General features: G+C 43.3%; 1 protein-coding gene across 1 annotated transcript in view; it reads right to left on the reverse strand.

Moving 5' to 3' along the window:
* Positions 1 to 26,255, reverse strand: part of ST18 (ST18 C2H2C-type zinc finger transcription factor) — a 63,232-nt gene that overhangs the window by 16,939 nt on the left and 20,038 nt on the right. Inside the window, exons 8-12 of the mRNA XM_060116531.1 lie at positions 26,001 to 26,212; positions 13,911 to 14,156; positions 7,053 to 7,168; positions 1,826 to 1,888; positions 1,014 to 1,082 (exon numbers count right to left, since the gene is read on the reverse strand). Coding sequence (XP_059972514.1) covers positions 1,014 to 1,082; positions 1,826 to 1,888; positions 7,053 to 7,168; positions 13,911 to 14,156; positions 26,001 to 26,212 — 706 coding nt within the window. The remainder of the gene's footprint in view (positions 1 to 1,013; positions 1,083 to 1,825; positions 1,889 to 7,052; positions 7,169 to 13,910; positions 14,157 to 26,000; positions 26,213 to 26,255) is intronic.

Here is a 26,255-nt window from a genome sequence, read left to right on the forward strand (position 1 = left end):
TTTTTTGGATAATTTTTAGATAAATTTTAAACAAGTTAAAAAACGGAAATACTAGCAAAATATTAAGAAGATATATTCTCTGAAATTTTACCTATAATTTAGACACCAAGTGTTAATTCTATTATTTACACAAATATTATTTTATCACTAGACTTAGTAACACTGATTTTTCCTAAAATATTATGTGCAAATGCATTTTGCTAATTTTGCTTAATGTTATTCTTCATCTTTTCTAAATGTATGCCTTATATTTTTAAAGGGTAAAAAGTGGATTATAACTTTTTATAAGTCTACATGTATTATAACAATACATGAAAATAACAAGTGAGAAGTTTGGAATAAAAGAAGATAATAGTAGGAAAAATCAAATCAATCAACGAAAGTTAATATACATGTGACTTTGAGATCCTGTAGACAAGGTGAAAATGAGTCAGAATTGTATGTCACCCCCAAAAGTGAAAGACTGTCGTATGATTCAAAATGCCCACAAGGTAAAGTACTGTGCAGTTTTCCTAAAGTCAGATGATGAAAATGCTGGCCGTACCCTCCTAGGTCTGATTAGTATACACGTTCTGAAAGTAACAGAGAAAAGGTGTCATAGGTGTTCAACATCATTGCTTTTAACATTTTTTTTTTTTTTTTTGCTGTACACGGGCCTCTCACTGTTGTGGCCTCTCCCATTGTGGAGCACAGGCTCCGGACATGCAGGCTCAGCGGCCATGGCTCACGGGCCCAGCCGCTCCGCGGCATGTGGGATCTTCCCAGACTGGGGCATGAACCTGCGTCCCCTGCATCGGCAGGCGGACTCCCAACCACTGAGCCACCAGGGAAGCCCAACATCATTGCTTTTAAAAACATTGTAAAATACAAACCCTCCAAGTCCAGCTAATTAACTAAACTCAATTACAGTGATTTGGTTTTAGCTGTTTGAGTTTTTGGTGAGAAAGCGCGTGGTAGTAATTTACTTAGGTGCCGTCTGCCCCTGGTTAGGGCCACCCTGGCCGGACACTTACTTGAGTTCCTGAGAGTTGGCCGCCATGAGGGATTTCAGAGTCTTATCTGCCAAAGGACATCCAGAAACACTGAAGAGGGAGGAGAAAGCAAAAACAGAGACACACGCGCTGACACACGCAGGCCCGACTTGGGGGCAGCCTGAGCTGGTGAACACATGTTCAATCCACCGATGGGGTTTGGGAAAAAGTCTGAACCCGGCTTTGCTGCTCTAGCCAGACCGGGCTTTGGGCACCTTGACTACTTGTCACAGACTCTGGTTTGCTATTTACCAAACCAGGGTCTTTAGCCCAGCGAGACCCCTGGCTCCAGTGATGACTGACCCAGAGAACCCTCCCTCTGCATCCCGAGGGATGGTGCTCAGAAGTTAAGGCCCTGCCCAGAGGGACAGCGAATCACATGGGTGACACAGGTGGGAGGAAGGGCCGAGCACAGCCTCTGCACTACTGTCCCTCCAACCCTTTACTGAAGCCTCCCACAACGTAAAAGTTCAGTTCAGATCACTGCTGTCCTACCTGGGTTTCACTTGAGTCCTAAAGCTAGACAGGACCCGAGCCTGACATGAACTCTAACTTCTGGGTTGTAGCCTGGTTCATAGGATCAGAAAACCGTTATTGACCAGAGAAGTACACTTTCTTTACAATGTCAGTAAAAAGACAGAAGACAGCTTTATTTCTGAAAAACGAAACAAACCAAAACCCCAACTAACTCAGTCTCCAACTCCCGATCTAGATCATATCTTTCTAGAGAGGGTGAGGGTGAGTCCTTAAGGAGGACAGATGAGGAACGCCTAAGTGAGAAGGCGGGGAGCTACCTGCGATGAGACGCATAGTTGCCTGTGACGTGCCCGCTCCCGTTGCATCCTGGCGTTGGACAGCTGGGTCAATAAAAACACAGAATCAGGGTCAGGTGCATTCACGGATGCACTTGCTCTGTCTGACTGGGTATGGGGTAGCTTCTCTTTTCAAGACCAGTTAACACATATGGGACGTGAAGAAGCTAATGAACTAAAGATGTAGATTATATAAGGAGCAGCAGACGAGACAAGAGGAAACTGCCATGATCCTGATTTATTAGTTTCCAGGATCACATCAGCTCTCTGGTTCAGATGATGTAGGACAGTGATGCTAAAATACGTGTCCTGGTAATGGATGTGAGTGAATCAACAGTCAGTGGTGTTCTCTTTCTTTGAAAATATGAGTTATAAAACATAAATATTAAAAACCCATGCTTTATCATGATAGCAGCTCTTAGGTACCAATTATATCACAGATTTCAGAAAGAAATTTTTGTGACTTTTTTTTAAAAGAAAAAGATAACATAGTAACTTCATAAACATGTTAGAAAAACACCTGAAAAAGAAGATCTTTGAAAATACTACATATGGCTAAAATGTAAACTGACATTTTAGATGGGACAGTTGCTGATAGTACAGAAATAGTTACGAAGTTTAGTTAATAAAGCTTGTGATCAGTTTCATCCAAAGTTTTGAACCCAGCAAAGACAATCAGGAATTAACCACCTAAGCAGTAGGCTCTCCAGGCTGTCTGCCAAAGACCGGAGTCTGTCCCCGGCACTTCATTTATCTCAGAAGCTGGTCACATTTTATGCATCTTATGTGTATTTTAAAAATAATGAAAGTGGGTAGTTATCCTGAGCAGTTTTGCTGCCAGAGTTAACAGATTCCTTGGTTTCTCAGCCATTTATTTCCCTCTGACGCTGCTTGAAAGTTGCTGGTGTGAGGTAAGCAGATTGACCCCAGCCCACTCGTTGGTCTTTGTGTCGGTGTCAATAATCAGGGGAAACATCAGCTACATCGCTCGTGCTTTCTGATGTTTTCGGCGCCCTGCCCAACGTGAAGGCTCACCCACGTGTGGAATGCAGACTCTGCCTCTTTAAAGGGGCATTTGGGGATAGATTGATGACATCCAAGATTTCCGAAACGTCACCTTCTCAGTATTTTTTTTCCTGTGAGCTACTTTCCAATCATCCTCAGGTACTCTACAGAAACTGTAAGAGTTAGAACGTCTTCATCTCTCAGAGAGATGCTTGATTTCCAGAGCTTGATCTGAGCTGAACCAGCCAGCTCTTTGCCCACCACTTTCCTAGATGGAACATCAGAAAGGAAAATGCGGAAGCTACAAATATATGTAAACAAGAAAAAAAAGAACAATGACTAACATCTGAGCTGAGTTATCTTGCAAGTGCCATTCACCCGCTAAACAGAGAAACAATCTTTTCTGATAATTACACAGCTGGAATATTCAGAGCATGAGAGATTGGTTACAGTGCCCTGGGAATTCCTACTTTGGAAATACATCGCCACCTGGTGTGCCAAAATAGCTTTGCATTTATTTTATTTTACTTTAAATTTTATTTCTATTTTTAAATTATGCCTATTAATACTGCCAGGAGAGGCAAAATGCCAATGATTTTTTTAAACCAGACAGTTATAAATTACTTAGGAAGTATAATGATAAAGTGTGCATTTAAATAGTGGCTATTTTGTTTCAGCTTTGTGGTATAAAGAGGTCAAGGAATAAAGCCAAGACTGAAGGGAGTGATGTAGTGGGAAAAGATCCTGTTCTGGATCCTGACGGCCGGCTTAATTTACAGATCTTCAATGAGAAATCTTGTACAATAACATGTGCAGATCCCAGTTGGGTGATACAGTCTGGGAAGATTTGCAAATGAAAGTATCACAACTTAGAGAAAGGAAACTAGCTACTTCCCTCAGTAAGTGGTGCTCAAACTCTAAGCAAATTCACGTTGATCAATGACATCAAAAAGTCCTATTTTAGCCGAACAGTTTCTGGTAAGCAATTAAGGTGCATTTATCTGTTAGAAACATAAAACAAAGCATAATAAGGACAGGGTGAAACTGTAAAGCAGTGAGACGTTTACAGAACCAGTGTGTGACACAGGTGTGTAGAAGTACGTGGTACCCACCCAAGTGCTCCCCTGTTCCGAAATGAGCAGAAAACCACGAGGCCTCTAGAGAGTCAATTTCCTAGGAATTCATGATTATATTCCAAAAATTGTTCACCATCTTTTTGGAGCCCTTTCTCTTTGCACCAATGAGAAGTGCCCATTACAAAATAATCACACTTTATTTTTCTGTCCAAAATGGTGATGCAGGTTAATTATCAGTTTTTTACATTTCATTTAGCTTGGAACGACTCTGGAAATTTCCAAAATCTACCTTCAAAGGATAAACATTGGCCCTTTTGGAAGATATCTGAGATAATATGCAGAAACAAAATCCATTCAAAGATTTTAGAAACTTGACTAGCAAGCCCATGGCAACCTTGACATGGCCGCTCCATGTCACCTCCCAGAGGGCGCAGTGCTTGGTGACGTGCAGCTCTGGTACGTGGGCCCTACATCATCAGGAAATGTTAATCTCCTAAGAGAACATCATGCTCGAGGCAGCAATGTCTGCCCACAAAATCCTTAAGGAATGCAGCATAACCGTTTATTTAAAAATCACTCGACCATAAAAAGAAACAAAATTGAGTTATCTGTAGTGAGGTGGATGGACCTAGAGTCTGTCAGACAGAGTGAAGTAAGTCAGAAAGAGAAAAACAAATACTGTATGCTAACACACATATATGGAATCTAAAAAAAAAAATGGTTCTGAAGAACCTAGGGGCAGGACAGGAATAAAGACGCAGACGTAGAGAATGGACTTGAGGACATGGGGAGGGGGAAGGGTAAGCTGGGATGAAGTGAGAGAGTGGCATGGACATATGTACACTACCAAATGTAAAATAGATAGCCAGTGGGAAGCAGCCGCACAGCACAGGGAGATCAGCTCGGTGCTTTGTGACCACCTAGAGGGGTGGGATAGGGAGGGTGGGAGGGAGACACAAGAGGGAGGGGATATGGGGACACATGTGTACGTATAACTGATTCACTTTGTTATACAGCGGAAACTAACACACCATTGTAAAGCAACTACACTCCAATAAAGGTGTTAAAAAAAGTCACTTGAGCGTGGACAGGACAGACTGGTGCTGGACCGGGGGCTTCTGACCGACGGTTTCTGTGTGCAGGGCCTGTGCAGCGTCTGAGGTGTGTCCCTGTCACTGGAGAAACGAGTGGCACTGCAGTGGTATCAGGGACCCGCGCGGGATCGTGGAAGGAGCAACCTCAGTGGCTGGAACAGCCTGCCCTCCTGGGAAAGGGGGCGGGAGCAGCGGGGCTGGGAAGGGGGGACCACAGCAGCCGGGAAGGCCTCTGGGGTGGGTGACACGTGGGGGAAGAGCTGAGAGAGGAGAGGACGGCTCGCAGAGGTCGGTGGGCAGGCGTTCTGCTCAGGACAGGGTGCTTCATCTATTTTATTAGAAAAATGTAAACGTACTTTTATGCTGGGGGCTTCAGAAGAGAGGGTACAGATGCCAGTGCCTAAGTGCCAGGGCACCTCTTTGGTAGAAACTCTCATTAACTGGCAGCTTCAAATGTACTTGGGTAAGAATATACATGAATGTTTAATCACTTTCCTATGGAAAAGATTTTCTTGCATGTCACTCACTCACTCCCGGCAACCAACCCCCCGGGACAACACTATCTGCTGAGGATATAAATGCCCAGAAGCCACGGCTCCCGCCTTGCCTTTGCCTGAAAGACCCTCCCCTCCCTGTCCCCTCTCTCCCTCCCTCAATGTCCACCTGATGTCTCCATGTCCCCTGCACAGTGGTGACCGGAAGATGAGGAGGAAGGTGGTCAGGACGGCCCGTGTCCTGGCGATGGCCCAGGAGAACTCACACCTGTAAGCAAGCTGTGAGCCACACTCTGAACTCCAACAGCCCCCGGTCAGAGATCTTCGGGGTGAAAAAGGAATAAGAGTGTGCGAGCTGGGCTCAGGCCACAGTCCGTCCTAGTTAATGACCCTGCGTCGTTTGGTGGCATGTCCCTCGCACCCCACCTCTGCCCCCTGCCCCCTGTTCCCGCCACGTGTCCCCCCGCTGGCTGGCCTCCCTTATTCCCAAGACCCACTCTCCTGGGGTTTGTCCTGCCTTTTCTGCTTTAACCTCTTTGAACTTGCTGTGGCATCTGAAACCATCGAAGGCCCAGGTGGGAGTTCTCTGAGCTCCTAGCTCCCCTGACCATCACTTTCCTCCTCCTCCTCGGCCCCAGGTCTTTATCCTTTGTGGGCTTCTTTTTCCCTGTCAGGTCCCAGCAGGATGCATGCCCTCGAGTCCTGGGATGGGCATTCTGTCCCCTTCCTCTTATACATCTTCCCTGGAGGCCCCGTCTCCCGGGCCGCAGCTCACGATCTCCCGTCTGCATCTCTAGTCAACATTTCAGATGATCTTCCAGATGCCAGACGGTCACCACGCGCACCCGGCCTCAAAGAATTCTGCATACTGCTCTTCCTAAGACACCCCAGCCCTAGTGCACTTTTCTGCTCAAACACCCTGTGGCTTGTTACGGGAAACCTGGCCATCTTCCCAGGGCCCTCGTCCTGCTCTCTCTCTCTCTCTCTCTCTCTCTCTCTCTCTCTCTCCAGGTCACCTGGTCCTGGGGCTCAGCTCCAGACGGCCGGGCCTGTCTCAGAACCCACTGCAGCTCGACTAGTACTTCCCGCCCTGTCCTTTCAAGTTCTGAGTCACCAAACCCCTTGAGAATGTGACGAAAACCGTGAACCCCCTTCCCAGATAACACTCTGCAGTTAAGTTTTGTGAGTCTGTAGACTTCCTGAAGCCCTGACTTGGATCCTCTGAGGCCAGTGGGTGTTAGATTAAGATCTGCTGATCAGAACATAAACCTTTCTAATTGTTTGACATGTGTTGTTTTTCAGTCGATTAGACTTTTAATTCTCTTCGCATGAGATCATGTCAGGTACATGTTTTCCATAATGCTCTTAGTTCTGAGCATAGGTCTAGGTAAATACAGAACATTTAACTACCAACTGGTTGAAATTGCCCTAAAACATCTGCAAAGTCGGCTCCATAAGCCAAGGCATTATTTATTACTCAAGGTTTTGAATTGGAGTCTCTGTTCTAGAACCACAGAGTAAGCCATTCCAGATGACTTACGTGATTAGTTCTTTCTTGAGATCTCTTGTGTGGAGCTTGGGTTTAGGGCTTGGTATGGAGGCCTCTCCAGGGAACTTCTTTTCCTCTAAATTTTCTAGGGAGCTCACTGGGTCTTTCTGAAAACAAACAAACAAACAAAAATACAGAAGCACACAAGTCATTAGGAAACCCTGGAAAGACAACTGTATTTGAAGTCACTGGGGTCAAATTTGAGTTTTGGCTTAAAGACTTAGATGACATCCCTCATTGGATTTGTACACAAAATAAATAAGATAATGAGTATACGGGTAGATCTGGACCGCTATGGACATTTATGCTCGGTGAAGAATGAGAAATTATAACTCACGGGCACACCTTTAGAAAGTTTGCATTTTGGCAAATATAACTACAGAGGTATTTCTTGAGCTATGTAAATAAGTTAATATTTTAATATATTTCAAGTTTTACAGTATAGCAAACATTTCCTAGAGAACATAGGAAGAGTTCTTTATGCACACAGCAGTCACTGGTAAAACAAAAGAAACACTGCAAAAAATGAATCACACATATTTTCAAACAGAGAAGGAAGAAGTGAATTTAGGCTAGTAGAATGTCCTTTCTGATAAGCAGATAATTAAGATTTAAATTGTTTGTTTAAATATGTAATCACTGAGTCCACAATATCTAGTCAACATTTAGTTTGATTTTTCTGGATAATTGCTTTTAGTCTCACATCACTTCCTGTTTTTCTTAAATTTTCTCTTTTGCTAAGTTGGCATTTTGTAATGGTTTTACTCATTGGATGGAATCTCTTGTTGGGTTATCGCTAATTTTCATGGCCTTATTTTAAGCTTGGTACTGATCCTGATTTCATAAGGAAATCTCATTGATCCTTTCAAATCATTTATTTACCATCTGATATATTATCTTACAGAAAACTAATGACGGTTTTATTCAGTCACATAATTAGCTTACTTTTATCATTGTTTATATCCAGTAAATATAATATGTTCTGGATTTAATATTAAAATCAGATTCACTAATATAAAAAAACTGCCTCCTAAATCTCAAAAGTATTGATCCATTCAAGGTGAGAAAACAATTTTGAGTTATTCAAGGTAAATCTCATTTAAATCAAATGAATATGAAATTGCAAGGGCAAATACAATTTTAATAATCCTGAGTCTATACCCAAAATCAGTGGAAAAACAAAATCCCTGGATTTTCCCAAATAAAGAAAAACTCCAAGCCTTCATCTCAGTCATAAAGGCAAATGCAATTTCTTTCATTAATTACTTGGATAACAGTTCAATCAATTATTTTATATAGGACCACACAGTGGTAAATACGTTTACACTACCTCAAGTAACATTATCTTCAGACCAAATTAATAAAACCTGGTTTGGTCTAATTTCTTCTTTCATATTATTTTTAATACTGAGTATTCCATTTTACATTATTGATTTATGTTTGAAAACAGTAGCAGATAATAATACACCCCTGAAAAATAAAGAGAAATAGGTGTTTGATGATAGTTGTTTACTAAGGTAGAAGAGAAGGGCTATTTTAATGCTGCTTCCGTGGAATCTATAGAAAAGAAGTGAATTATGCTTATCCTTTTCACGTTTCACAGTGTAAATGCCTAAAGCGAAGCATTAGCACTACCTTCCGTTTCATTTGGAGCTACCTGGATTCAGCCCGGGTGGTGTTTTCCACTATAATTTACAAACGTCTTGGCCTTTTGAAAGTAGATACAAATGATAAATCCAATTTTTTCTCAGTGTGGAACAGCTTTTGTTTTTCTGTTCAGATGCTGAATTTTTCACAAAAATGGCATAAAGTGAAAAAGAGCTATTTTATTATTTTCTTTGTGATGAACAAGAGCAAAGTATCTCTAAGGAGGCATGTACATTTACAGATGAACACATAAAGGTCATTAGCTGTTGTTTGTTGAATCTGCACATTATGGAAGACAAGGGAATAAGGGATTTTGAAAGAAATGATCAACTATGAAAGTTTAACTTATTTGACTCAAATGCATTCAAAATTAATGCTTGCAGAATATATGGTATTTAACTTAGCACAGTAGTACGTGATGATGTTTCAATAGGATCATTTTATTGGATATGACCTTTTAAACATTTTGTAACTTCTTTTAAAAACTATGGACTCTTGGGTATGTGATTGCATTATGAAATAATTGTCTTTTTCCTTTTTTTTTTTGCTCAGCATTCCACCTCCAGAAGCTTGCAGAGAGCATACGTATTAAAATACAGGTGACCGTCACTATAAGAATGCTTAATTTTGTTACAGAAGCATTTTATATTGGATAAACTCCTAAATAGCACACCATAAAAATATGTCAACATCATTTGTCAGAATTTTTTCAACATTTAAAGTATCATTTTGAAAATAATAAATTTATATTGGGGAGACATAAAGAGAAAATGTGGCATACATATATGTGTGTGTTTAGAGAGTACGTAGGTGCAATGAAATTCCTTTAATGTACAGATAGAAGTTTATATAGATTTCAGTAAAGGCCAGAACATAATGGGAACATGAATAACAGATAAAAGCATCTGGCACTTTTTACATTTGAAGCCCTGAAATCTTTGGAGAACTGACAGTTGAATGAAACTGACAGCCCTAGTTATTTCTCAGCGCTTTCCTTTTGAGATAGTTTGAGTTTTTTCCAGATTCAGGATTTTGTTTTTAGAGGGCATCTGGACAGGCTATTTCACTGAGAGAGACAGACAATATTTTCTGAAAATTACCACCAAAATGAGGCAACTGTTGTGCATATGAACTAGATAACAATGAATTGGATATAATCGCCCAGTTTCTGGTTGTGGGAACGGGTGGGAGTCTCGGGTGGGATGTGCGGGGCTGGGGAGGTGGGAACAGTCCACGTTCACAGAGCACCACTGGGACCCCGAGCAGCGTCTCTGCAGAGCTCACGGAAAGGACAGCCAGGACCATCCGTCCCTGGTTTGTGTGGTCACGTGGAGTCACGTCCTGTAACCGGGCTCAGGGGCTCTGGTCCTGCCATCCTGAGAAGCACCAAAACCACTGTGGTCTCCAGCACACACCTGGCCAAGTACCACTGCTTCATTATTCTCTTTTCTCTTTCCTTCCTGCTTTTTCTCAATATTTCCTAGCTGTCTCCATTTTCCTGTGGACTCTTTCTTTTCCTTTTCTCCATTTTCTCCCTCTCCCTTCTCTTCATTTTAGGGAAGCCCAGGACCATTGCTTATTCCCTATATGACCAAAGAACAGCAACTTGACCCCACAAGCCTCAATTTTCTCCTCTAGAAATTTTGGTAATAACCCTGCCTTTCAGAACTGGTAGGAGAATGAGATGCTGTTTATAAAGATCTTTAATCTTTATTCTTACTCAGCATGGCCTCCCTCTGCTACCTTCCCAACAAGGACATTGAATACAATCTACTTTTTCAAAATAATAACTATCGAGTATCACATTTTTCATTTAGGGATTCAGAACAAAATGTGAAAAACACTCTCTATTGGTAAATTACCTTGGCACAGATGAAGACAAAGAGCAAGGGTGAGAAGCTGTCCCGGGAGTTACAGGGGCTCAGAAGCACCTTTGTGTGCATCCCCGCGGGGACAGCGCCCCAGCAATGAACCACCCACGTTCAGACCGTGACAACAGGCGTTAGGCTTAAACCGTATTTTGTAAACTCAAACCTAGTGCGAGCGCTTGGACTCCAAGAACTCAGCTGATGTCGCCAAAGTCCTCTTTGCTGCTCTCAGTAACACTGAGTTTCCACTTAGCTTGTCAAGTCCAGACGTCAGAATACTTAGGTTGCCATTTGTAGCAGTGACTCTACACTACCAGACCTGAAGGAGGTAAGCCATTCTGGAAGGAGGAAGGAGCAGAAATCTAATCTCAACAAATCATCTTCCCCATGACATTGCTGGCACGTTGACCAGTCACAGGTCCGTAAGCCTTAGATAGGAACGTACTCCAGCTGAATCCCTAAAGCCACCTGGATGAATCCACACGTGTTGATAAAGAGAGAATATGTGTCATGAGACTGAATTTTCTGGTGATCTGAGGGATAAGAAGTACATACAAGGAGGTCCCTGAGGTGTCACTAGACCCCCAGGCAGCAGGAGTGTCCCCAAATACGAGGGCGACCCTGTAGGCATTGCTGCACAATCTTATAACCGATGTGACGTGACACAAGCCCCCTGAAGGGGAACAAGAACCCACTGTGCTTCGTTACTGGTCAGGACTGGACTGGACGCCTGACTGTGTGTGAACAGAAAGGAGACTGCTTGTCAACAGTGCCCTTGGCCTGTGTACAGCAGGCTCGCAGGGGTGAGGACAGAGAGTCTAAGCCCCCTGCACACAGCACCGAGACTCCCCAACACGGGGGGTTTCCTTCCAGCAGGATCACCCAAGAACAGGGATGCCGTTATGCTTATCTGGAAAGGATCATCCCCCGTGCCACGTGCCTTTGACTGGACCTCCACCTCCAGGCCTCGTAACTGCGATTAGGTCCCCCTGTGGGGAGTGGAATTGGCCCGGTTGTCAATCAGGGGTCTCGTGGACCGGGGGCGTCCCCCGTCTCGGGAGCTGATGTGCACGGACTGGACCGAATCAACAAACTTGCTCTCAGCCCACTCCCCCCGCCTCCTGACTTCCATCTCAGACCCGCGTGCTGAGCGATCGCTAATGCGAATACCGGCAGATTTCTGGATTGTACGATGACGTAAGTTAGGTGTAACTTCTGTGACTTTGCACAGCTGAAGCAGCCGGGGATGTGGAAGAGGGCAGAGATGCACACTCACCGGTTCACAGTCACCACCTGAGGCGAAGCAGCTTCTTACACGTTGCAGGGTCAGTTTTATATTTATTAGAGTCAAATGTATATGATTTAAGAAACAGTTCCTCTAAAACAGTGTTATGATAGATTAACTAAGACCATCCCTAAATACTTGGGTGAATATTTTTAAATAAAGTATTTATTTATTTTATTTTTGGCTGTGTTGGGTCTTCGTTGTTGTGTGTGGGCTTTCTCTAGTTGCGGTGAGTGGGGGCTACTCTTCGTTGCGGTGCACGGGCTTCTCATTGCAGTGGCTTCTCTTGTTGTGGAGCACAGGCTCTAGGTGCGCGGGTTTCAGTAGTTGTGGCTCGTGGGCTCCAGAGCACAGGCTCAGTAGTTGTGGTGCACAGGCTTAGTTGCTCTGCGGCATGTGGGATCTTCCCGGATCAGGGCTCGAACCCGTGTCCCCTGCATCGGCAGGCGGACTCTCAACCACTGCGCCACCAGGGAAGCCCATGGCAGGCGGATTCTTAACTGCTGGACCACCAGGGAAATCCTTGGGTGAATTTTTAAAAGCCAAGCAGAATGGCAATGACTATACCCCGTATGGCAGACTCCAACCTGAAGCTGCTGCTGTGTCAGCCCCCCACCCTCCCCATGATGGTGTGGCCAGTGGTGATGTAGAGCCTGCCTTGGGTCCTGGGGGCTCCCCCAGCCCTCCTGTCTACTCTGCGTGCCTGCTTAGCTACTCGCTGGTCCGTGAGCTTGGTTACAGGTCAGTCCTCCTACCAGACTGAGCACACGTGTGGAGGAAGCGTGTGGAGGAAGCATGTGCAGGACGCGTGTGCAGGAAGCGTGTGCCAGGTGGCGCTGCATCCTCAGGACCGATCTTACTGCCTGGACGTGGGGATCACAGTGAAAGTGTGTGGGGGGAGGATGGGAGGGAAGGAAAGAAGGGAACAGGAAACAGCCCAGTCTTGTCGTCACTGCCATTGACATTGACTCATGCCCTGAGATGTTAAAGGAGATGCTAAAATCACACAAGGAACTATACTCGATATTACATAATAACCTATAAGGGAAAAGAATCTGAAAAAGAATACATACACACACACACACACACACACACACATATGTATAACTGAATCCCTGTGTTCTACCTGAAACTTACATGATATTGAAAATCAACTATACTTCAATAAAAAATAAAGCATATGCTAAATCAAATTAGTCTTCCACCAAAGTCTCTGAGCTTCACACAACTGAAAAAGGTGATGATGCACACTTTCAAATGTCTATTTCAGTTCTTTAAACATGCCAACTGGCAAGTACCAACCACTTCCCTGACAAACAGAATCACCTACAGTAAAGCCGGCGTCACATCTGCAATGGCACTGAGTCTAACCAATGGAGGGCGTGGCCATGAACTCTTTTGAATGACACTGAGTCAAGGCTCATCAGACCCAACCAGGGCACTCCAACTGTGAGATGTGGGCTGATGAATTCCTGCACGGCCACAATGTCTGGCTTCCAGGGGTGAAGCCACCTCCAAGGATAACCCAGCCCACAACTCTGGAGTTGCCATGGCTGAGACATTCCACGTCCACGATCAGTCCCCAGACCACGGCTCTGCACATAGGGATGCCAACACCATCCCTCCACGAAAACACTGAAGGGAATTTGACGAGATGCGTCCTTGCCCCCGATTCGTTCTCGTGTTCTGGCATCTGGTGCACAGCACACGGAGGCTGGTGGCTTGGTGTCGAGTGACACGCTGCCCCTCACAGGCTGCCGTCTCCAAGGGAGAGATGACGTCACCTCTCACACAGCACACACTACTCAGCCGTAATGGGGGTACAACGCACCCTAATGACATATTGTTTTAGGCAAGGGATGGGAAACGTTGGATTCATTTATAAATTCCTCTTGAAATCTAAAACCATCGTTTTACCAAAATCGAAAACAAGGTACAGAATTATGTATTATCTACACAGGATTGTGAGAATTAATCCAGGAGGAAAAAGCTGACCACACCCTCCGATCACGCTCCGTCTCAAGCTTATCGGCCACATTGAAACAATACCTCTTTCTCCTCCTCTGTCTTCCCATGAGCTTTGCTATAGTTGATAGGCGTGTTCCAGCCCTCGTGATCACAGAGGGCCTGGTAGAAGGCGGCATTGACCAACAGGCTGCTGGTTTTGAACGGGGAAGAGGAAGCAGTTGGAACAGAAGGGTTAGTGGAAGTTAGGGGTGCAGCTTTGTCCAGGATTCGTTTTTTTTTCATGCTTAAGTCCAATGTGCCATTTTCATCCACTTCTATCTCGGCTCCCTGGTATACAATAGGAAACAGAAAAACATTTAAGCAGTTTGCAGTGGTAGCCTAGCCATGTGGGCTTTTAAGGGATCATTTTAAATGCAAGCTTTTATGTAAGTATATCTGATTTTAAATCTAGCTTTCTGATTTGCTTTGGTTAATGTTCAATTCTTAGGCAGACTTTTCAGAGCAGCCCCATTAGTGAGCTTTGTGTTTCTGGGTTTAAACAAAGTAAGCCTAATATAAATAAGATGGTCCAAATACTAAATGTACTGGCTAAACCTGTTTTATCTTTTTTTCCCCCCAAGTTTAGCTTTAAACCTTCCTTTCTCATTGCAGAATTATCACTCCCAATTCATCGTTTGAAGCATTAACACTTGAGTTTATAAAGAGGCACAATATTCTTCCCCCATCACAATATTAATCTAATGTGAAAAACGTGCACAAATAACCAGCTGGAAGAGACTTTTTACAGGGAAATATGAGAACTATATTAGATTAGTACGAAAGTGACATTTTACCCTGGGTGCCTTGCGCCAGAAAAGCTTGGTTAACTCGTGGCGGGCGTGTTGGGCGAGGCGGGCAGTGTAAACCAAAGTTCCCCTGGGGGCCTGGAGTGGAGGTACCAGGTGTCACATGACAGGACGGGGCGGGCAGCAGGGGGTAAGTTCTACAGTGAAAACTCCAGAATAAAGGTGATTCTTTTCCAGATACTCAGTATGAGACTTTAATTCTACCTCACGGCGTTTCTCTTCAGGAGACCTTTGGCTAAGCTTCGTTTTCTTTTTAAGGTTCAAGTGCCAACAAAGTCCCCATGTGCCCTGGACCTTCCACAATTCATGTGCCCGAGCATGGCGTGCATGGTCCTGAATCGTGAACACCGCCAGGCAGTAACTCCCAGAAGGCGTCACCCTCGCAAGTGGGTCAAATGAATACCTGAGTGGCATTGTCACTGTCATCCATCAATTCACAATTAGCTTCTGGACACTGTCTCTTCTCTTTTCCTTTTGGCTGGCAAAGCAGAAGTCTTCTCTGAATATGCTCCTAAGATCCCTAACGGTTACTTCCCAGGGGTTTATTTTAACTCCCCATTTACACTGCACCCTTACCCCCTCCCCAGCAGTCCCCCCTGAGATGTGATCCACCGGAGCGGCCGCCTGAGTTAAAAAATAAAAGCATCTCTTCTGTTTGCTTGTTTGACCTGCAAAGTTCCTATTCTCAATCTCTCAGCCTGTGAGGTAGAAATGCTCTATTATATTTGTGGGAGGTAAATACACTTCGAATATATTTGTACTAAGATGTTTGGTCATATCTTTCTGTCCTTTTCAGTAAATAGTTTAATCTCCTGTGATAGTTTTAAGCCCTGAATTTCACAGTACAGCTTATCCGGGATAATAACTTAGTAACCACCCCATCTTATGCCATCTGTATAATATCAAATACGTTTTTATACCAGCATTAATAAACCTTAGTTACAAAAATCCAAGATATTAACCATATCAGTGTTACGTGCTCTCTCCATGATACAATGTATTCTGCCAGGAGTACATCAAAGCAATTTTTGGCTTCAAAGCTGATACGTAACTATAGCAAAGAAACAGAGCTATAGCTATCAAGTTTAATGGCCAATGTAAAGTAAAATGCTAAATATTGTAGCTGCTGACATTTTTCATAAAAAAAAAAAACAACTTGGGTTAAGGCTGCACAACCAACATTCACATAAAATTCCAGACCTCTGTGACAGATGGCTTAGGAAACAGGAGTCACGTGACTGGGCTGCAGTGTTTTATAGAGCAAACCCCATAAATAGTGCAGATTCGAGCTTGCTGAAAAAACACCAACTATTCCAAGACAACACTAATATATATTTTAGCTTTTACAGGAAAAGAAACTTCCCTTGAGTACATTAAAAAATCGGAGATTCTCAGAGTTGTGATGGTCCTACATCTTGAGTAATCATGGGCTGATTGAAAAAAAAAATCACTCCTAATGTTTAAAAGAGGTGCTTTTCTGCACCTCGTGTCCCAGCCGGCTGCTCTGAGCACCTGACCGGGCTAGGGGGAGCAGGGGGCCATGTGGGTACAGATGGGCTTTAAGTGAGCTCACAGATGCGTTCAAAATTACACACAGCGCCAGGGAAGGGCCCCTTTCTGCCCGTGGATGGGTGGATCACACGTTTACTGCATGGATTTTATTCAGAGCAGTATCAACAGACATCACTTCTCTCTGTGCTTGAAATTCCAAACGGCAGGACAAGGAGGACAGGGTGGGAGGGGCGGCAGGAGGGGAAGGAACGGCTCCACCCTGACATGGACCCCCCGCCCGACGCCTAATACGCTCATTTCTTCAAGGGCTGTTTTAGACCCTCGTTTTCATTATTTGAATTTTAAGCTTTTTGAGGCTGGTCTAACACTACTCATACACTTTCCAACTTAGGAGCGACATCAGTGACCATCTAGTTCAGCTACTTTTGAGTTACAGATGCTACCTGTAATAATACAGATGTCTTTATTCATGAAATGACTGAGAAAGCACATAATATTTTCAAGCCACTATACTTACGGGGAAAAGAAAACTGAAACGTACAGCGTCCCTGACTTCAAGGAGCTTATTTTGTGCATATAGGACATTTTTAGTGAAATAGACTATAAGTTATTATTTTAAGTTATATAATTTATATATAAATTATACAATTATAAATTATTATTCAGCTGAAAGTTGAGATAATTTTTCATTATAAGTCTTATCTGTTCTATAAAATAAGAAGTGACTCAGATGTCTGCCAACAGAGAAACGATACTGCGCTGCATCTATTAAATGGCACGTTACAAAAATAAAACAAAATAAAAATAAAAATAAATAAGTTTTTAAAAAGGGCTTCCCTGGCGGCGCAGGGGTTAAGAATCCGCCTGCCCATGCAGGGGACATGGGTTTGAGCCCTGGTCCGGGAAGATCCCACATTCCATGGAGCAACTAAGCCCGTGCGCCACAACTACTGAGCCTGTGCTCAAGAGCCTGTGAGCCACAACTACTGAGCCCACGTGCCACAACTACTGAGCCTGTGAGCCACAACTACTGAGCCCATGTGCCACAACTACTGAAGCCCGCGCGCCTAGAGCCCATGCTCAGCAACAAGGGAAGCCACTGCAATGAGAAGCCCATGCACCGCAATGAAGAGTAGCCCCCACTCGCTGCAACTAGAGAAAGTCCGCGCGCAGCAACAAAGACCCAACGCAGCCAAAAATAAATAAAAATAAAAATAAATAAATTTAAAAACATGGCATGTTATGTGCTCAGTCAAATGATAATTATGAGAAGTTTGTTGCAACAGGGAAAAGACTTATGTCACTGAAAGCAGGAGACAGCCTGGCATGCTGGTTATTGTACAGCTAGGGAAAATGGGGAGAAATTCATTTTCTGAAGAAGAGCAAATGGGAAAACACAGAAATTCTTGCATCTGTAGTTAGAGGATAGGCCGATGGCTGTTTTCCTCCAATATTTTCCAGGCAAATGATGATATTATGTTGTTTCAACAATTAAAAATGATCTTACATTCAAAGATGGTGATGAAGTGAAAAAAAGCAAAATTGTAATTTTAGCTTAAATGTTCTGATTATGGAAAGCATTAACTTTCAAGACATTGATAGGATAAGATAGCGTTTGGCAGATAGATAGATATAAGATAGTTATATGGCGGGTTTTCTGTTAATACGAGAGAGGTCACCACCACCTTGCCTTTGTGACTGGGCTAAGAGGACATGCAAAGACAGGTGCCCCACAGCCTGGTTTCTGCTTCCAACTTGCCACTTCTGCTCTTCTGTTTGTGCTTCAAGGGGTTTGTTTGGGGGAGTATCTTTTTGGTACTGAAAGTCCTCTGAAATGTTTTCAAAGCAGGCAGGGTATTGAGTAGAGTTCTCTGTGCTATACAGAAGGTCCTTGTTGATTATCTGTTTTATATATAGTAGTGTGTATACGTTAATCCCAAACTCCTAATTTATCCTGTGCTATTTATAGCACAGGGCACTCTACTCAATAATCTGTAATAACCTATATGGGAAAAGAATCTGAAAAAGAATGGGTATATGTGCATGTACAACTGAATCACTTTGCTGTACACTGTAAACTAACACAACATTGTAAATCAACTATACTCTAATATAAAATAAAAATTAAATTAATATTAAAAAAATCATCTTGCCTATCCTCAAAAAAAAAAAAAAGTAGGCAGGGTATTAACAATAAACAAATGCAAGACTTCCGTGGCGGTCCAGTGATTAAGACTCTGCGCTTCCACTTCAGGGGTGTGGGTTCGATCCCTGGTCCGGGAACTAAGATCCCGCATGCCACAAAAATATAAAATAAATAAATAAAATAAAGTAAAATAAATCAATGAACTGAAAACATCTTATTCTTACTAAACAGCAATCGAATATTAAAACTATTAAGAGTATAGACTTGTGAAATGTACTCAATATAAATCCAGTGATGGTATTCAGAGAATCAAGTGGCTGATATAAGGTATAAAATTAAAGTTAAATTCGTAACCATTTCCCCCAAGTCTTTGTCTGGCACTTGGAATCATGGTGAAAACCCTTGGTGGGCCAGCAGTCTGTACACCAGGGAATGATAAACTCTTCAGGAAAGTCAAAAGTTAGACGCATGTGGATTCAAAGTTTTGCTCCAATGGCTATAGCTGTGCCACTCGGAAGCAGTTATTTAGTATCTCCACACTACTTTTCTTCACCTGCAAAATGGGATAATCGTATCTGCTTTACAGAGTTTCTAGAAGGATTAAAAAGGATTATTATGGGCAGAGTTCTTATTTACAGTGCCTGGCACATAGTAGGTGTTCAATAAACAACTGATAATAAGAATAATTTGATTAGGTTTTTGGACCCGAAGAGACCTCCCTATGCTGTTCTACACTGAGAAAAAGAGGTAGTTTCCCCATACATGCCAGCTGGTTCCTTGAGATCCCAACTAGGTCCCTCAGGACATTTCACTCACATTCTATAGCATCCTCTGACTTCATGTTAAAGTTACTGCAAAAGGCTGCTTTTGGATTCTAACCGCCCCCAGAGCCGCCAGGCTATTTCTGAGAGCAGGCAGCAGGAATGGCGATGTGATATCCTGCTGTGTCTAGGCCTTGTTCAAGCACAAAACAGACTTTGAACTTTAAACATTTCAAGCAAGTGTCAATTTTTTGTTTTCTTTCAAGGCACACTGTGCATATGCCACTTTGTCTAAACAGGTGGGGAAAACACCAAAACAAACAACAGAGCGCTTGGCAAGCGGCAGTGATCGGGATAAAGATAGACTGTGTGCCTATTCCTACCTCTGCTGAGGGGAGGAAGAGGAGGAGAAAGATGGGGAAGGAGGAGGATGGAGCTCGGGTCTTAGGGAACGTGGCAAACCCCCGCCGCTCGCTTGTCCTGCCGCCCGCTTCTACTCAGCCCTGCCCTCATCTCGGGAGCACCCGTCTCCAGACTAAAAGGGGACTGATTGAAGCTGTGGTGCACGTGAGTTTTGCAAACTCACATTAATTCCAAATGGAAGTAAAGGACATTACACAAATCTCAGCGCCAAGGACGGTGCTAGCATTAAGATGGGGTTCATCCTTCAGACAAAAGTACCCGTAACTATGACAATCTCCATTAAGGATCGCTATTACTAACTTTTCCTCCTGACTCGATTCCTCAAAGAGATACTTAAAACATGCACAAGTGATTTAGGTGGCGTAGACCTGCTGGGTACGTGCTGGACTGGATTTTAACAAATAAACAATTCCTTCTAAGATCTAATTCAGGATGTGGTGGACTCAAGCTTGAGCAGCGATGGGCAGTGTTAGCCCTGGCATCTCAGCTCAGTGCTGGGGAGGAGCCGTGAAGGAGGCGTTTTAGCGTTGGGTGGGCAGATGCTCAGGCTGAGAAATTCTGGAAGGAGGAGAACACTTTGGAACGTGCCTACCGTCCTTCACTGTCTTTAGAAGATGTTCTCTTGAATCTTTGAAGTCTGCCTTCACCCCCTTATCTTCCAAAAGAGTCGGGATTTTGAAAATCACGGATTCAGGTCTCCCAATAAACCTGGAGTCAGCTGTGAGTCTGCACACAGCATGAAAACCAATCTGTATTAGCTCTGACCAGTCAATGAAGGCAATATCAAGATTAGTGTCCTCTGGCTTGATTTTGACAAGGTCATGCTCCTGCACATGACCTGTAATTTGTTCTCCTCTTGGGCTCTTTAAGCAACTTCAGAGAAGCTCATCGGGTAAAGGGAAGGACATGGAGGCAGAAGGAAAATAAATCCCTTGTCCAAATTCTGATCAAATTCCCTACAAGCCACCCATGCCTCCCCTGAAGCTCAGGAACATCAGCTCTGAAGACCCAGTTCTCCACCTGAAATGACCACTTCTTTTGTCCTTCTCTTACCATAAGCTCCTTGAAGGCAGGGTCTCTGAGGGACTCTAATCTGTGACTTGGGCAGTCCAGCACCTACAGACCTTTCAGGTGGGACAGCTGAGTCCATCTGTCAGAATATCTGTGGTACATCAAAAATGCTTCTATGCTCTGCTATAGAAGTCAAGAGTAGGGCAAAGCCGTGTATCCTTCTTTCTAAGCTAGGAATCAAGACATCTATGGATTTTGGCTAGAAAAAACAAACGTACTAACAGCCTGCCATGGAGGCAACACCAAATCCTGGCGGAGAGAGAATCAGGCTAGTATTCAATGTGGAGGGAAAGATTGTTTGCACTGAATCCTACATTAAGCAAAGGGCACAGAGCAGAGGGCCACACAGACAATAGAAATGGCTGTCACATGGCTTCACAGGCTAATTCTATCAAACATTTAGAGAAGAGCTAACACCGACCCTTCCCAAACTCTTGCAAAAGATTGCAGAGGGAGAAACACTCCCAAATTCATTCTACAAAGCCACCATCACCCTGATACCAAAACGAGAAAAAGATATCACAAAAAAGAAAATTATAGACCAATATCACTGATGAACAGAGATGCAAAAATCCTGAACAAAATACTAGCAAACAGAATCCTACAGAACATTAAGAGGATCATACACCATGATCAAGTGGGATTTATCTCAGGGATGCAAAGATTCTTCAATATATGCAAATCATTCAATGTGATACACCACATTAACACATTAAGGAATAAAAACCATATGATCATCTCAATAGATGCAGAAAAAGCTTCTGACAAAATTCAACACCAATTTATGATAAAAACTCTCCAGAAAATGGGCATAGAGGGAACCTACCTCAACATAATAAAGGCCATATATGACAAACTCACAGCAAGCATCATACTCAATGGTGAAAAACTGAAAGTATTTCCACTAGGGTCAGGAACAAGACAAGGATGTCCACTCTCACCACTCTTATTCAACATAGTTTTGGAAGTCCTAGCCACAGCAATCAGTGAAGAAAAAGAAATAAAAGGAATACAAATTGGAAAAGAAGTAAAACTGTCACTGCTGATGACATGATACTATACACAGAAAATCCTAAAGATGTCACCTGAAAACTACTAGAACTAATCAATGAATTGGTAAGGTTGCAGGGTACAAAATTAATGCACAGAAATCTCTGGCATTCCTATACACCAACAACAAAAAATCAGAAAGAGAAATTAAGGAAACACTCCCATTTACCACTGCAACAAAGAGAATATTATACCTAGGAATAAACCTGCCTAAGGAGGTGAAAGACTTGTACTCAGAAAACCACAAAACACTGTTGAAAGAGATCAAAGATGACATAAACAAATGGAGAAATATACCATGTTCTTGGATTGGAAGAATCAATATTGTGAAAATGACTATACTACCCAAAGCAATCTACAGATTCAATGCAATCCCTATCAAACTACCAATGGCATTCTTCACAGAATTAGAACAAAAGATCTTACAATTTGTACAGAAACACAAAAGACCCAAAATAGCCAAAGAAATCTTGAGAAAGAAAAATGGAGTTGGAGGAATCAGGCTCCCCAACTCCAAACTATACCACAAAGCTACAGTAATCAAGACAGTATGGTACTGGCACAAAAACAGAAATATAGATCAACAGAACAAGACAGAAAGCCCAGAGATAAACCCATGCACATATGGTCAACTTATTTCTGATAAAGGAGGCAAGAATATACAATGGAGAGAAGACAGCCTCTTTAATAAGTGGTGTTGGGAAAACTGGACAGCTACATGTAAAAGAATGAAATTAGAACACTCCCTAATACCATACACAAAAATAAACTCAAAATGGATGAAAGACTCAAATGTAAGGCCAGACACTTATAAAACTTTTAGAGGAAAACATAGGAAAAACACTCTTTGACATAAAACACAGCAAGATCTTTTTTGACCCACCTCCTAGAGTAACAGAAATAAAACCAAAAATAAACAAATGGGACTTAATTAAACTTAAAAGCTTTTGCACAGCAAAGGAAACCATAAACAAGACAAAAACACAATCCTCAGAATGGGAGAAAATATTTGCAAATGAAACAACAGACAAAGGATTCATCTCCAAAATATACAAACTGCTCATGGAGCTCAATATCAAAAAAACAAACAATGCAGTTAAAAAATGGGTGGAAGATCTAAATAGACATTTCACCAAGGAAGACATACAGATGGCCAAGAGGCACATGAAAAGATGCTCAACATCACTAATTATTAGAGAAATGCAAATCAAAACCACTATGAGGTATCACCTCACGTCAGTCAGAATGGCCATTATCAAAAAAGCTAGAAACAATATATGCTGGAAAGGGTGTGGTGAAAAGGGAACGCTCCTGCACCATTGGTGGGAATGTAAATTGATACAACCACTATGGAAAACAGTATGGATGTTCCTTAAAGAACTAAAAATAGAACTACCATATGACCCAGCAATCCCACTACTGGGCATATACCCTGAGAAAACCATATTTCACATAGAGATATGTACCACAATGTTTATTGCAGCACTATTTACAATAACCAGGACATGGAACCAACCTAAATGTCCATCGACAGATGAATGGATAAAGAAGATGTGGCACATATATAAAATGGAATATTACTCAGTCATAAAAAGAAATGAAATTGAGTTATTTGTAGTGAGGTGGATGGACCTAGAGTCTGTCATACAGAGTGAAGTAAGTCAGAAAGAGAAAAGCAAATACCGTATGCTAACATGTATATATGGAATCTAAAAAAAAAAAAAAGGTTCTGATGAACTTAGCTGCAGGGCAGGAATAAAGAGGTAGACATAGAGAATGGACTTGAGGACTTGGGATGGGAGGGGGAAGCTGGGACGAAGTGAGAGTAGCTTCGCCATATACACACTACCGAATGTAAAACAGTTGGCTGGTGGGAAGCAGCAGCAAAGCACAGGGAGATCAGCTCGGTGCTTTGCGATGACCTAGAGGGGTGGGATAGGGAGGATGGGAGGGAGGCTCAAGAGGGAGGGGATATGTGGACATGTGTATGCATATGGCCGATTCGCTTTGTTGTGCAACAGAAACTAACACGGTATTGTGAAGCAATTATACTCCAGTAAAGATCTATTAAAAAAAAAAAAAAAGAAATGGCTGTCACTGGGCACTGTTTGATCAGAGCCCATTTTTTCAGGGTTAATTACTTTGGCTTTTTCTCTTTTTTTTTTTTTTTTGTTACAATAATTACCTTTTGTGGTTTCAGGAATTTATGAGGTTCTCTTTTATATTCAGAAAACAGGATCCAACCAGGATAGAATTCTGCAAACTGTTACAGTTGTGTGCAAATGCAGGCCTGGAAGAAGGATTCTGTACCAAGTGACAGTTTAGGGTGCCACAGTGATCCTATTTTAACAACCACGATGTCAAACAAGACATTTTTCGTGGGAAAAAGGTTCTTAAAACTGCCAGCATCACAAACTCTTCCTAAAAGCCGACTGGTGCACTGTCTCTTCCACCCTTATCATCAGTGGTTTGGCTTTGAAGTTAGGGCTTGGTTGGCAGTTTGGAGGCTGAGACGTGTAGGGGGTTCCTGTCGCCCGGGACAGGCGTATCAGCTCCACAGAGCAACCCCGGCGCACAGAGCGCTCCCAGCAGGAGCATCAAATACACACAGCGAGTCTGCTGTTTGAATTTTCAAAATGTGCCGATTTAACAGTCACTTTTCTGACCAGAAATGTGTTTTAAGAAGAGAAGAATATATATCGAGAAGGGAAAATACTTTCAAATTTTACTCATCCTTGTTTGGTTCATTGTTTGGCTCCAGCAATCAATAGAACATGGAGCATATAAAGGTTAAAGGCAGAATTCTGAGGAACAAAAAGTATCTACCTGTGCAGATGGAAAGCCTTCACTCTACAACCATTTACTCAAGTAATTTAAGCAGCTTTAACCATTATAATATTGGCACTTTTATTCTTGTAGGGCAGCCGAGACAAAGAATAAAGCACCAAGAAGGAAGATCGTTTAGTATTCCTCCAACAAGCTGTATATTAGAATATCCCTTTAAAAAGAAGAAATGTATTCAGGTTTTTAAAAATGAAGTGAAAAATAACCAAAGTTACATTTGAAAGGACCCTACATCATTCATTTATGTACATAATTTCTGCCTGTGATTTTGGAGAGCTTGGCATTTTCTTTATATTTTTGAGGCAGTGCGTTTTTCTTTGTTTAAGAAGCTCATTTGTTTAAACATTGTTTTTGAGTGGTTTTTGGCCACCAACTCTTCCTGGGGTTTACTTGGCTGAGATTTGTCCAGAAGCTAATTCTGATTCTTCTGTCAAAGGCTCGATGCACTGTGAGCCCTGCTCTCCTGAAGGCCTGGCAAACGGCACAGGTGGAAGCTGACCACGCCGGGGACGGGCTGAGCTCAAAGGGAAAAGAGAGCTAGAGCCTGTGCTTGCCGAGTTTTGGGTTAGCGTTTAACCTGGGCGATCTTCCACTGAAAGCAAGGGTAACATCTCTTCTCCAAATGAGCCTGGGCACCCCGCTCCAGCTGGTTTCAGCTGTCTAGGTAGGAAAATAACTTCTTTTAACAGCCCTTAGCGTGGACAGGAGTTACAGGCCCCTGCTGACCGCAGGAAGCTCACGGTCCCTCTGAGGGTCCTTGTTACTTTGGAGCATCACAACCCCCTCCTCAAAAGGCAAGACATGAAGGATCTCTGCTTTTTGTTTTCCTCAAGGCATCATAAACACAGATGTCTACTTCTCTGCGTTAGTCGGCGAGGACAGGCTATTAGAGAAATGTGATTAATTTCGCGAGCTCCAGAAAGCTGGGGTCTCCAGAAACTTCACAGAATTTGAGTTTGGATTTGAATTTGGGCCCTGAGTTCTCAAGACGCCCCCGGGGCCCTGTCTTGTCGATTTAACGGATCCAGATTTTAGGATGTGTCCTTCGTGAAAATTACAGCAACTCAGACCACCTTACGCTATACGACAGTCACACGTACAATAGTGAAATTTCATGAATTTTGCTGGTGTTTTACAGGGGCTGTGTAAGGGAACACGTCCTACCATCTCTGATTCGAAGGCAGTGAAAAGCTCCCGTTGTTCCGTGTGATTCTAGTGGCAATCTCTTTCCTCGTGTGCCAGAGTCCCCAACACAAAAAGAGGTTTGGAATCTATGGAGCTGCCCCCAAGCGGCTTCATACCGCACCCCGGCCCCAGCTCTGGTTCACAACCTGCAAAAGCACCCCTGTCTCCCTCCAAGGTCCTTCCTCCCACCACACTCATCCCTGCCCAGGTTCTCTTCCCGAGACAAGGGGGGCCGTGCTGCGGGGCGGGGGGGTGGCGAGTGTGGCCGGGTTCACGCAGGCAGTGGATTCTCGCTGTGAGTCGCTGCCCCCCTCCGGGCTCTTGGCCGGCCTACCTTGGCAGGCAGACTCTGTGGTTTGTTGGAGAGGATGTCTGCAGCTTCCCTGCAGCGGGTGGAGAGGTTCAGGATGGCAGCAGCTGCCGCTACGTGGGTGTCTTCGCCGCGCTGACCGTGGCTGTGAGAGCTGGCACGGCCGGGGCTCGGTGTGTGAGCGCCCGCACTCAGCAGCCGGTTAGGAAATTTCCCTGGATTGGAAAAGTGCTTCGCTGTTGAAGAGAGATTTGATTAGCAATTGCACGTATGTGGATT

This window comes from Mesoplodon densirostris, chromosome 13 (assembly GCF_025265405.1).
Source record: "Mesoplodon densirostris isolate mMesDen1 chromosome 13, mMesDen1 primary haplotype, whole genome shotgun sequence".
NCBI lineage: Eukaryota > Metazoa > Chordata > Mammalia > Artiodactyla > Ziphiidae > Mesoplodon > Mesoplodon densirostris.